This window comes from Prinia subflava, chromosome 6 (assembly GCF_021018805.1).
Source record: "Prinia subflava isolate CZ2003 ecotype Zambia chromosome 6, Cam_Psub_1.2, whole genome shotgun sequence".
Classification (NCBI taxonomy): domain Eukaryota; kingdom Metazoa; phylum Chordata; class Aves; order Passeriformes; family Cisticolidae; genus Prinia; species Prinia subflava.
In genome coordinates, this window is record NC_086252.1 from 27,730,707 (window position 1) to 27,743,914 (window position 13,208).

Sequence of the window (13,208 nt, forward strand, 5' to 3'; positions counted from 1 at the left end):
GGAATCACAGCCACACCTGCAAAGATCTCCCCATGGAGAACCCTGCTAGTTAGGCAAGCTGCAACAGGGAGTACAAAACAGGAACACAAGACTTGAAAGAAGAGAAGGACCCAGCCAGAATGGGTGGGGGGAGAGAGCAGGTAACTAGCACACAGAAACCAAAACTGGGTATGAACTAAACAAGATTTGTTTGACTTTCATATGTGTCCAGGTTCTTGGACTCAGTGTTAGAATGCTAACCTAAACATATTTCTGAGATTTCAGCAGGCTATACAAATATGTTTAAGTATGGCTTTCTGATGTTCACTTTTAATCAAGACTGCAACACAGACCTTGCTTCCTTTACATTCAATACCAGTAAGATTCTACATAAAAGCTTTTAAGGGACTAAAATACTGATTGCAATAAATATCTGCATGGCCTCCTGAAGCTGATGGAGCGTGCCAGTGAAGAGTAGCAGAAAGGTCTCTGAGAGGCACCGTTGATTGCTTCTAAGTCTACACATATGTCCACAGATCTCCATTAACTGTGCGTTGAAACATCTGAAGAGGAGCTGCTGTTGCTGTTGGTGGTCTGTGCCCTCTTTATATACAAGTTTAGTAGCTTCATCTGAAAGAAAGAAAGAAACATCAGGAGAAGATGCCAGAAAAAAACAGGTGGGGAGAAGCTGACTGCCAATGTAAAAACTCACATTCTGTGGTGAGCTCATTTTGGGGTGAGCCAACACTGGGCACTCTGGAGGAAACGCAAGAAAACTGACCATATTTCAGAACATTGACAAGAGGCTATGCTCAGTCCCAGTGAAGTTATAGACAGACTTAATGAGATTTAGAAAAGCCTTTTGCATTTCACTTCATCAGCCATCAGTTCACAGACCTCAATCCTGCAGCCAGGTCAGGCCAAGCAGGATTCCCACAGAGGTCAGTAGGGCTGCAGGCACACTGGTGATCCAAGAGCCATGGGTCCCCTCTAGGAAACACCCTGAACTTTCCTTGTTTTATACAATGTTCTTTTTCAATGACATTGTATCTTCACTAACATGGTACAGCTAATGCAACTGCAGTTGTTATGACTATACACTTCCCTTGCATGGATTTGTTTTCTTTTTCCTCCTTGCCACCATAACTTCAGATCTTGTAATGACCCATGTTTACATCTAACTTTAAACAGGCAGGCAGTCTGCATAAACCCAGAAGAATTACTTACATGTTTCTAGTCAGTGATGTGTTGGAGTATGTTTGTGGCACTGAGTATACTAGGATAACAAAGCCTCTACAACATTTTATAGGGGGATTCCTAACATGCCAAATATAAAGAGGTAAACCTCAGCACACGTAGCTGTCTCTTTACAGAGCAATTTGGAAGGAAAATTGTAATTTGTTTAGTGACATGACAAGACAGAAATAAAATCCAAGTGTCTTTAGTCTCAGATTGTTTTGGTCTATACAACACTTCCTTACTCATGAAAGAAATTATGGCTTCAAAATAACAGAATGAAACCCTCTGAACTAAATAGCTATTCACATGCACAGATCTTTTGTTTCAGAAACAAAAACTGCAGAATTCATCATGAAATCACAGAAATCTTGGGTATGAAGACTTGAAACAGCAGAAAAAAAATTTATGGTGGCTTGTTGAGCATCTCTGAAAAGCAACCAAACACCAACATAAAATTGTCTGAAGGATGGAGTTGAATTAAGGGCTTCATTTCAGTTGCAGCATCAGGTCAGAATTTGAGTTTTGCAGCTAGTCTGACTTCAGGGTACCAAGTCCTTTGAGGGTCACTTGAGCTTGCTGTTGTGCCAGAAGGAAAGGGACATGTGCCCTGCTATTAAGAGTGAAGCTTTACCTGTGTTTCTACCAGCACTAAGCACAACTTGCTGCTGAGAGGACCTGCTCTCCCACCATCCCCATGCATTCCATCACTCTCTGCACCAGGATGCCTGTGTGGCCACAGACCAGACTGAAAGCTATTTAATTTGTACTGCAGATCTGGTTTTCAGCCAGAGCAGCCAGCTGATCCAGCCCACTGCACAATCACCTCTGGGTCTAATGCCAAAGGAGCAAGGCAAACGAAGCTGGAGAAGGACCTGCTCAGAGGCAGCCTGCAGTTACACAAGATCCTATGTATCACAAAACCAATCTCCAAACACCTTTAAAATTTTCTAAGTGGGATTTCAAATGTTCACACTGCTGAGCAAGTGCAGTGCTGCTCCAGTGGCATTTGTCAGGGTGAGACAGGATTTAACAAGGAACCTGACCCAGAGCTACAGTGAAGCCCTTGGTCTTGCTGCCAGTAATAGCCAGCAGAATAGCCTGCACTACCAAAACACCAGAGACACATTACTCTTGTACCTTGCTTCCTGTGAGTTGTGCGAGATGAGGTTTCAGTTCTTCTCCAATTACTGAATAAATAGCCACTAGGCAAAATACACTGGCTTTTCGGACACTGCTCTCCGTGTTATCATAACCCTGAAAATGAGAGGAAAAGGTCAGAAGACAACATCCCCAACACCCTTTCAGAGCAATAAACTACAGAGCTGATGTACATTTTGCAAATATGGCTGACCTAAGAATCAATAAAAAAGCCTTTGCTTAACATAACAGTTTGCAACCTGAATACTCAAAGAGCAAGAGAATGCAATCATCCTATCTGTTCCTTCTGTTTTTACTTATTACTGTCATGTTTTAAGCTATTAATATCTAGATATTTATAGCATCAGATAACAACACACAGTTTCCTAACACGAGCTCAGAACTCTATCAGATACACTTCTGTGTCCAGTTCAGATGATCATCAACTATCCTGAACAGTCAGGACTCCTGGGAGGGCAGCTTGCCTATCAAGTGGGAAATACCACAGGAAAGATCATGATGAAAGACCCCTGTACAGGTGCTGATCTCTGGCAGCTTGGGCAGAGCTCAACCAAGCCACCAGGTCACTCAGCAGCTATAGACACCAGTCCCAAAGGGAGGCAGAGATGCATCACTCAGCAGCCATCCCATCCCATGGGAAAGGCAGGCATCACTTCAGCCTGAGGGATGCTGGCTCCTCCGGGTGCAGGATGACCTCTGCCAGGAGAGCCAGAGGAGGGATGCAGCACAGCTGGGGCTGTTCCAGCTGCAGGGCCAAAGTACAGCCCAAAATGACAGTGCAATCCCACAAAGCACTGAGCTAGGAAAGCAGGAGACCTCAGTGAACTGAGAGAAACACCAAACACAAACACACTGAGCATCAAGGTGGAGAAAAGGCTGAGGCTCCTCATCAGGACCAGGGCAAGCCACACAACCCTCCCCTGCCAAGCCCTGCTCTTCCATGCCCCATCTGTTCATGGAGAGCCTGCTCCAGGCTGTTGAGCTGCACACTTGTGCTCACACTGCTGCTGACACTCCTCACAGAATCACCACACTGCCAGGACCCTCAGTGTGGTAACCAAGCACAAAGGTGATTCTTTCCACACACAGTCCTTCAGCCAGGATCCCAAAATACTTCCCAAATGAAAGGACTAAATTCCTTCAATCACTGAGTTTCTAAGGTAAGGAAATATCTCAGGCAAACCAGGCTCTGAAATAAGAATCATTTAAAGACATGGAAGTAATTAAAGAAGACAAATAAAACTGCCTTTTTGAAGGCAGCTGCTCTCAGACTTCCAGTGCATCAAAGCTTTGCTGTTCAGATTGTTGTCTCCAACAATGATGGCTAAAACCATTTTACAAGAGAAGTTTAGATCAATACAGAATTGTCCAATTCCCAGAAGTTGAAATTAAAGAATTGCAAGAGTTGACACTACAAAGTTGGGCTGAATGCTAGGATGCGTAAGGGGAATTTCTGACTTTGCTCTTGTCCTTCCAACATTTTATGCTCACAATGAGGCCTCTTTATCCCAGTTCTCCATGGAAGCCTTACCCATCCAAACACATCTCCCCCTTTCACTCTGACTCTGTCACAGTCTCTCCCCAGTAAACACACACATCTTCTCTCCTATTCCACTGCTACTTCACTTATTTCCTTCTTGTTTGCAGCCCCATCCCAGCACTGCCAGCTGCTTGTGCAGGGGACCAAAAGACAACACTACTACAGCCAGTGCTCAAAGCTAAATCCACAGTGTACAACCAAGCCCTAGCACTGGCAAAAACACAGCTCCCCACACAGCCAGAGAGAGATATGAGAGAGGCTGAATGAAGTCAGCAAGTAGTTTGGTCCTAATTCAGAGAGAAAAGAGGAAAGGAGCAACTTGCCTGCTGGGACTCAAATTCAAGTGCAAAGTACCACCAAAGCACAGAACAGCTCAGCCAGCTCACCTCAGAATTAAAGGGAAATTAAAGGAGACTACTAGATGTAAAGAGACAGTGTAAAATGTGGCTAACTTCTACCCTCAAATTTATTACATGGCTGGTACTGATTTATTTAGGAGTCAAAAAAGGCATCCAACTGTGGAACATACACATAAGAAACTGAGTTTTCCTTTTCTTAACACTAAAAGGATCAAACCTCATATATAAAATAACTATTTCACCAAAAATTATATGGTTTAATTTACCAAAATCTGGCCCCAGAGGATCCATCATACTCCCTTAGGGCACAGATCTCACAAATTAATGGTGGCTTGTTCTCAGAAGCAGTGACATGGCATTCTGTACCTGTAACAACCCAGGAATGATATCGGGTAGGAGCTGATGCAACGATTCCTTGGAAATCCTCTCGATGACTTTCGTTTGCATTTTGATGGCAGCTAAGTTAATTGGATAATCTGCAGTCTGAATGATGGGGCAAAGCACCTTGATGCACTGCTCAGGGTGGATGGAACTCGCCAGGGTGGAAGCAGCTTCTTCAGCAGCTCTGACGACCTGAAATGAAAGTAGAGCAAACCCTTATGTTAATGAGGTCACACTTGACAGCCAACACAGCCGGTGTGTGCTAGGAATCACTGTCAGGAAATGCTTGGGGATGTTCATTAACAGATCTGCAGGAGGCTCTGTCAAGGGGCAATGACTCTGAGAATTCATATCCTCTGTCTCCAGGGACATCTTTGTTCCAGCCAGTGGCAAGAAGTCCTTCCTGCCTACTGTAACTGTGTCAGAGTTGTGGCTAGTTTTAAAAAATGATCTGTCACCCACGACAGACAGGCACTCCCATCCCAGGAGAAGCGAGAGGACGACATCTCTGCAGCCACTGTCAAAGAACCCAAACCCACCAGCTCTGGCTCACACAAAATGTATCTCCTTAGGCATTTCCATGAATGGCCCTGTTGCAGCTTTCAGTGCCGAGTGTCCCATGCCCACACTGAGATAACCTTGGCAGCTGTGTCCTGCCCCTTCCCAGCTGAGCCATGCTGCAGTCAAATCCAGGTCACAGACACAAACAGGCTTCAGGGAGTCCCTGACCACGCAGCTCTGCTCTCAGCACATCTAACCCATCAAGGCAGCACTGGGATCACCATAAAAAATGGGAGGAAGAACAAGTGGAAATAGCAGCAGCACCAACCCTTTGCAACAAGCCCACACTGTAAAGCAGTCACACAAAGCAAGGATGATGCTAAATTCAACTCTGCCCTGAGAGAAAGCAGATTCACAACTTTCAGTCTTGCCCAGCAGATAGGACAGCTAGTTCAAAGAAGGAAGACCCAAATCTGGTCTCTCCTCCCAAGAGAATTTATTAATTTTACATTCTGCAGTAATTGGATAAAAGTGAACAGGATGGGAAGGCAGGTTTTCTTTTTCAAGTGTCTGTGCTAATTGCCAGGCAACAAAATGAAGCTTCCTCTTGGCTGCACTCTTCCTGGCCACAAATAACACACTCTTTGCTCCTCATGTTCTTGTTACTACACAAAAGATGGAGGATTTTTTTTCCCCATCTTCTCTCACTTCCCTCTTCTCAGGGCAGGTAAGTCCTGAGTGGACAGAGATGCCCACACAGACTTAAATCCAACACCTCAACTTTAAGAAGAAAGAAGCATTTACAAATCCTCATGTTTGGGATCTTCCAGCTAGTCCCAGGCAGTTCCCTAACTGAGCCCAGGAACATAAAAGCTCCTCTGTTTCCTGGTTGTGTGGGAGGCTCAGGTGCCCAGCACCAGTTCTCTACCTCCTCCTAAACTGAAATGCCTGGGGTTGTCTGAAGTCAATACTTTGAAACCAGCACTAGGAAATCTGTCCCAGGAACCTGCAAAACAGCAAATAAATCAATCCACAGGTCTCCTGTCACTTAGACTGAAGCCATGGCTGCTGCATTCACCTTGTTCTCCTCTCCCACACAGTGTGATGGCATCAAACACAGGGATTTCTATTTGAGTAAGGCAACCTATGGACAGATGCAGCTCTATCAAAGCCTCGAAAGAAAGTGAGCTTCCGTTATTTTGAGCAACTACTGTGGATAATGCATGAAACAAGGAATAGCTGGAAGCTTATCTTAGTCCATGGACTACAAAGCACAAGGTTTAATTGACTTTTAAGATAACAGCAAGTGACCAGAAGAGATCATCTCCACCTACAAAGCTTCACCCACAGTCATAGCATCATTGCCATGCTGCTAACATTTACCTTCCACTCATGCTGACAGCTACCTCCCTGAAACAGGAATGGCACAAGACACTTGTATTCCCAGGAGACAGCAGAACTCATCCACTTGGCTTTTGGTATTCTCTAAGGCAGATCCAACAGTGAATGTGATCTCAGACACTTCACACAGCACAAATATTGCATGCAGGCAAGATATGGGCAGGACAGTGAAGCAACCTCAGATTTTGGACTGCTTCTGTACTGGTGCCCTATTTACAGAAGTAAAGCTGCCCAAGTACTAAATTTACTTCAGGTCTTTCTCAGCATTTAATGATAACATTAAAACATATTCCAAAATGAATGGAAATCCACAATGTGGTCAATATTAAAAAAAAAAATCTTCCTGAAGGATCTGTGAATGAGTAGTCACCCGGAACAGAATGCTTGCTTTCCCACTTACAGCAAGTTTTCCATCTTCCAGGTATTTCTTTGCTAATTTCTCTTCAATTTCACACATGAGAAGCACGAGAGTTAGTATTTTTCCACATAAGTTAGTACTAACTTAGGAGCCAGCACTGAGTGATTTCGCTGGGAAAGAAACACCCAAAACTTAAGGGAAACCTAATGCCAGGCTTTGATAGCACAGAGTGGAATTGCTGGAGTGGATTAAGTCAGGAGCTCCCAGAAGGTCTCTAAAGGACTCCACCTCCTGGTACTGCAGCTTCTGATGTCTGCTTACCACAAATGATGGAAAGCATGAACTTACAAAGGGCCCTGATATTTTACCATCAATTTCACTATTCACTAGCAAACCACTAGCTAAAAACCCCAGATATTACTATTTGAACACAGGCCACTTGGGATTTTGTTCTGCAGCAACGCCAAACACTGTTGGGAAGTGTTTTCAGACACTCTCAGAAAGAAAAGCTCGCACATATATCACAACACACTAAAAGAGAATTGTAAAAAAAGTTAAACCTTATATCCTCCTGGTATCCTACTTGATTAAAAAGCAACAATATTTTAGTATAAACCTATGGTTAGACTCTAAACTCAAACATACTACCATAACAAAAAAAAAAGAAAAAGCAGTAGGCAAAAAATTTAATGAATATTCTTTCTGGGTTTCAGGTCCATATCCTGTTTGCACACAGTTTACTATGCCTATTAAGCTGAAGGTATGAAACAAGTGCATGAGACAAAAAGCATATTAACCAATTCCATACACAAGGAGCATTAAAATACAGTGATAATTTTTCACAAAATAAGCAAAGGTTTTAACAGCAACAAGGGTCACATATATTTTTGCCCATCAAAAAGTGATCAAGGAAAGTTGTGAAAATACAGAATTATTTATGCTCCTGACAGTCCTGCTTTCAGCACTGCTGCCCAGTTCCTGCAAAATGTGGCTACATTTAGGCAGTGCCTGGCTGTTTCAAATCCCTTCTCCCTGCAATGCCTTCCCCCTGAACACAGGAGGATGCATGACACACGTCCAGCACGACAGGAGCTTGTAAATGTGACAACTCCAGGGACACTTCCAGGCCTCCCACGAGCACATCTGGCGGACAACACCTGCATCTCAGCCACACTTCAGCAAACCCTGAGTGTGTGATTAACTTCAATAACATGCTCAAGTCTCACTGACATCAACAGGATTGCGGCATGTGCTTACATGCTTGTCTGGATGAGAGCCTCTGCAGGTAACCAGCTCCTGCCTCCCTGGGGAAGCACTGGCAGGTGACAGGGCGTAGGAAGGGGTAGGGCAATACCAGCTGACAGTGAGCCAAAGAGAAAAATTCATCCCTGCTGGCACAGGAAGCCAAATGCCACCATTTTGCAATGCAAGAACCGGCCCTGTCCTTCCTCCTGGCTTTGACAAAACAAAACATTCAGCCCCCCAGACAGACTCTGCATCCCACAAGGGGCTCTCAGTATTTACCCAACTGGCTCAGAGTCCCGCTCACCTGGCCCTGCCAAAGAAACCAGCAGCATTTCCAAAGAGAGGGAAGTGCATTATCAGAAGATACAACCTGCCAGGTCATTTGGCAACAAGAACATGCAACTGTAATAAGAGTTTAGCAAAGACATTTTGCCAGGAGGCACAACACTTGTGCCTTGTAAATTGTACATAGCTTACAATATCAAAAAATCAAGTATCTTTTAATCAGGGCTTTAACCTGACCAGCAGAGTGAACCAGCCTTAAAAGGAGTGGGAGAAATGAATAAACAGGATCAAGGAACAGCTCTCCCTCCCAGCTTTGAAGGCAAGATCAACAGATACACATCTGGAAGTGACAGGAAAGGCTCGTACTAGCAGTGACACCACAATAAGAAGTGTCTGTGTAATCTATCCTTTAAGCCCAAGAAAATGAAAGGGTGCTGTTTGCTATGTGTTCAGACTGGGACTTGCTGTCACAAGAGGATTAGAAATTAGACAAGTTAACTGAAGGGGAAAAAAAAAGCCAATACACAGGGAGGAAGGTAGAACTATTCACATGGAAAGGCTTTAAGACAGCTGGAAAGCGGAAGAATATCCACAGGAAAGCATCATTGTATGGGTGCTTCTTGCTAGTCAGTCAGGTAGGGTATCAAGTGAAGCAAGATTTTTGTCTCACCTAATGTAACTATTCTTAGGAATCTCAGAGATACAAAAGGAAAGTAGGAAAGCCACCAAATGATGATCACATCTGGAAGTAGCAGGATCAAAAGGGTGGCCATGAAGCAAGATGTGCAAGACTACAGAGAGCCTGCAGTTCTTTAAAAGCACAGACATTAAGTTGTGTGTAGGGTATATCACAAACATGATTTTACCTCCCAGTAAAAGCTTAGAGCAAACCATGGCTTGAACTGGATAGTTTGACATCATTCATCACAGGGCAGGTGGCCCTGGAATGCAGATCTAAGAGATAGCTCTTGGCCTTAAAGCAGCAGGTTTTTCTCCTTTCTAAAGGCTTACCTTATGCTCTACACGCTGGAGACTAGATTCAGCCTGACTTTTGCTGGCGTAACATAAGCTCTGTGTGCTGGTGGGTTCCTTGAAAGACATCTGTGATGCATTAAGGCCTTTCTAGTGAGCCTCACAAAATGAGAAGTTTTTATACTTCCACACTTTGCTTTAGGGAAGGAGCCATATTCACATGCACAAAGCCAGGGAGGTGTAGCACACAGAAAGCTGTTCACCTCTAGCAATGGCTTAATGCTACCAAAGGAGTAAACATCAAAGTAACAGGTCAGGCAGTCCCAGGAACATGCATGGGAATTGCTTCCTGATTATAGTGTGAGCAGATATGCTGACATGCAGTATTAGTGTGACCAAGAGACAGCGACCTGTCACAGATCTTTGCCTTCTAATAGAAAAGCACATTGGAATCATCAAAGTCCTACAAAATTTTCTGGACAAGCTTTGGATGACAATTCCCACTGGTTTACCTGGTTCACAGCTCACTGCAGCCACAGGATCCTGTTCACTTAAAACAGCCAGAACTCGGACTCCATCTCTCCCACCCAATTTCTTCTGCTCAGTGATTACACTCCATGCATTAACATGTTGCTTGCTGCCTGACGGCTGCAGCAACCAGCTTGTGAGTTTTGATAGCTTCATTTCTGCTTTAAAGTGACACAAAGTACTAGCAAATAAGGAAAGAAAAATGTCCTGACTCCCCTAGGCAGAATATGCCAGGTTCATAGGCTACACTAGGCATCAATGTAACATGCAGGGATCTCAGCAAAGCAGCACCTGCGGCACCTGGATGAGAGCTTCCCACAGGAGCTTAAGCTGGAGTCCTTTGCCATGATTGCTAGTTAGTGTCTCTGCAGAAGGTTCTAGAGGATGAGGCAGTGCAGGCAAAGCCCCACTGAAAGTTTAGAGGCTTTGTACCCCATTGGGAAACACGCAGAGCGCCAGAGAAGTTCATTAAGCAGAAGAACAAGGTTTTGCTTTCAGGCTTACCAGGCATGTGGCTGTGCTTTTGAGCCAATTTTTGCCATCTAGAGGTGGTTACTTCAAGTCTGTATAATCTAAGCTGGAGGGGATGGAGGTTTACCAGTACCTAGTCAACCAAACTCCCATCCCTGAAGGCTTTACAGTCTGATCCAGACAGGAACAAACAATTACGGACTTTGTTTCAAAGCAGGAAGTGGACTCAGCAATGGGGAGTGCTAAGCAGATGAAAAAGCAGTGTGATTTTTATAAGGATTCAGAGATGAAGTAGATTAGACTGCTTCTCCTGGACACTAAACATTTCAAATGTGTTGGGAAACAGAAAAAGCACATGAACATACATTATGAAACATCAATGATTGTCCAGTTGCAGCACTTGGTAGCTTCCAGCATGGACTAGGTAACAATTAATCTTCAAGACTATGATCAATTAGTGCTTTTCTTTTTGCAGAAACCTACACAGATCATACCATCATCAGAGGACAGTTACCATATATAAATGTCAGAGGCCAATCTAAAAGCACCTCAGCAAGATAATGAAAATTACCTACAGCTAACAGATAACTGATTTCTTCTTCTTCTCCCTCTTTTAGAGCATTACAACAAAGAATGTACAATAATGTACAATAAGCATCCCAATTATAATTATGGTCCATAATAATGGACCTTCTATATGATAACATACAGAAATTAGATCTCTAAGACATGGCACAGGATCCTTTCCTTACACATAGAAAACATACATCAGTTAAGTCTATAGGCTTTGTGCCAGAGACAGAAGCAGGGAATTAGCTATCCCATGATTTTTTCACTCTGCTGCTGATTTCCAAGATATTAAACTATTTCTGTTTTAAAATACTCAAAATTAAGAAATTATCCTCATTTTGCTGGCATGAATCTGAAGCAATGTCATAGCAGTGGTACTGGGTCAGCAATCAGCATCTCTCCTTAGTTATGGGTGAGTAACTACATTGGAACAAATGAGTTAATATTAACTAATTGGCAACAGAAAGATGGTTCTCTTCCAAATAACTCCAAACAAAGACTGATAAAAATCAACAAGATTTAATATCATCCACAACTGCAATTATGTTCTAATGCTCCAAAAGTAAGTGAAAGGCATTTACATGTCAACCCCCCTAAATGTTTCCAGTTATGACTGAAGCAGGCTGGACTCTTCACATCCCCATTAAATCACCAGCATCGAACAGACTGTTGTGCTACAAACAGTATAAAAACAGGAATAAGTTAAAAAATGCAAACTAAACATGAATCCCAACCCAGAGCCATCCAGTCTGTAGCCTAGGGTTACAATAATTTTGACCTGCTATTGAGGTCTGTGCTTTGCCAATCTCCTGCATTTGCACTCAACAAGGTCTGACTCAGCTCCAGCTCCGTGTACCAACTTTTCCTCTCCCGTATCCCTGGGGGAAATGTGGTGCTCTCAGCTGTGCTGCTCTGCTGAGCCCCGACCTTGCCTTCAGCAACAGAAGGCAGACGACTTTTAGCCATGGCAAAGACCCAACTGTCTAAAGACTTCTGCTTGGACTTGGAAAAACAGCCAATTATCCAGGCATCCCAAAATATCTAACTATGCTACCACTGCTTTGATACTTTCAAATTTGGAAGTAATGTCATCTGGAATAAAATCATAGACCTTTTTTTGTTTTTTTTTTTTTAAAAAGAAACTTTAACTAGATATCAGCACTCAACTGAGGGAGGGGATGATATTTGCTGGTTGATAAATATGTTGGTTTTGTCATTTGATGTCTCCTGGCCATGCTGAACAGCAATACTGGAATTTGTGTAGACAAACCTTCCTGATTTCCAAAGAACTCCTCTTACTATGACTTCCTGGAGACAGTACCCAACCTTAACAGTTTGGCTCCTCTGTAAATTCCCTTTGCTTGGTCACTTTAGATTGAGTCTCTGTGGGTCACATATAATTGAAAATGCGAGAGAAGCTGGGAGCAATTAGCAGTCCCTGTGCTGAAGGGGAAATTCAGGTAAGAAAGACTGAAACACACACAGCTTGCTCAAAACAGACATCTTCTCCTAACTTACACAGCCTGTTGGACACCAAATTATCAAATCATAACCAAGGATCACTTCTGTCTTCTGCTACAAGGCAGAAGCAGCCCAGAAATAAAACAAACTGGAGTGACATCTTATTGACACTGTCAGGACATCACTGACACAAAGATTAACCCTTTCCCAACTAACTTATGTATCAGTTTTTCTTGAAATAGTTCTGACAGTCTAGAGGAAGGTTTGATTTTATGTAGTTTAAGGACAGCACACCACTCCCTTTAATACTGCTCTGATACAGTGAAAAAGAAAGCTGTAGAACAGACTGCTCAGAACTTCCTTTCCCTCTTCAGCTATCCTTTGAAAGTACCCTTCACTCACAAACGGGTGAATCCTCAGCTCATCTCCTGCTCGCTGCAATCCAGTCAAAGGGCAGCTCCTCCTCCCCTCCTGGACAGAGCAGTGCTGCCAAGTCAGCAGTGGGAGCAGGCTGGAGGGCCACCATGGGAAGGGAATTTGTGACCTTCTGGCTCTGGGCTATGAGTTTGACCAGCTGAGCCATGCCCAAATGATCTCTCAGTTAATTTTTCACAGACTTAACTGAATCAGCAAGTCCCAACTACGGGTAAAACTACTTTGAGCATATTCCCAGTTATATATTTAGCCTAGCTCATGTGGATACTCAAGTGCAGGTACCTTTCTTAACTTCAGGAGTGCTGACAAACAGATGATGCCTTTC

The 13,208-nt window shown here is 43.5% G+C and overlaps 1 protein-coding gene across 1 annotated transcript in view; it reads right to left on the reverse strand.

The window, feature by feature from the left end:
* Positions 1-281: 281 nt before the first annotated feature.
* CLASP1 (cytoplasmic linker associated protein 1) overlaps positions 282-13,208 on the reverse strand; it is a 166,726-nt gene continuing 153,799 nt past the window's right edge. The window contains exons 36-38 of the mRNA XM_063400845.1: positions 4,642-4,848; positions 2,356-2,472; positions 282-609 (exon numbers count right to left, since the gene is read on the reverse strand). Of these exons, the coding sequence (XP_063256915.1) occupies positions 523-609; positions 2,356-2,472; positions 4,642-4,848 (411 nt within the window). The 3' untranslated portion in view covers positions 282-522. The remainder of the gene's footprint in view (positions 610-2,355; positions 2,473-4,641; positions 4,849-13,208) is intronic.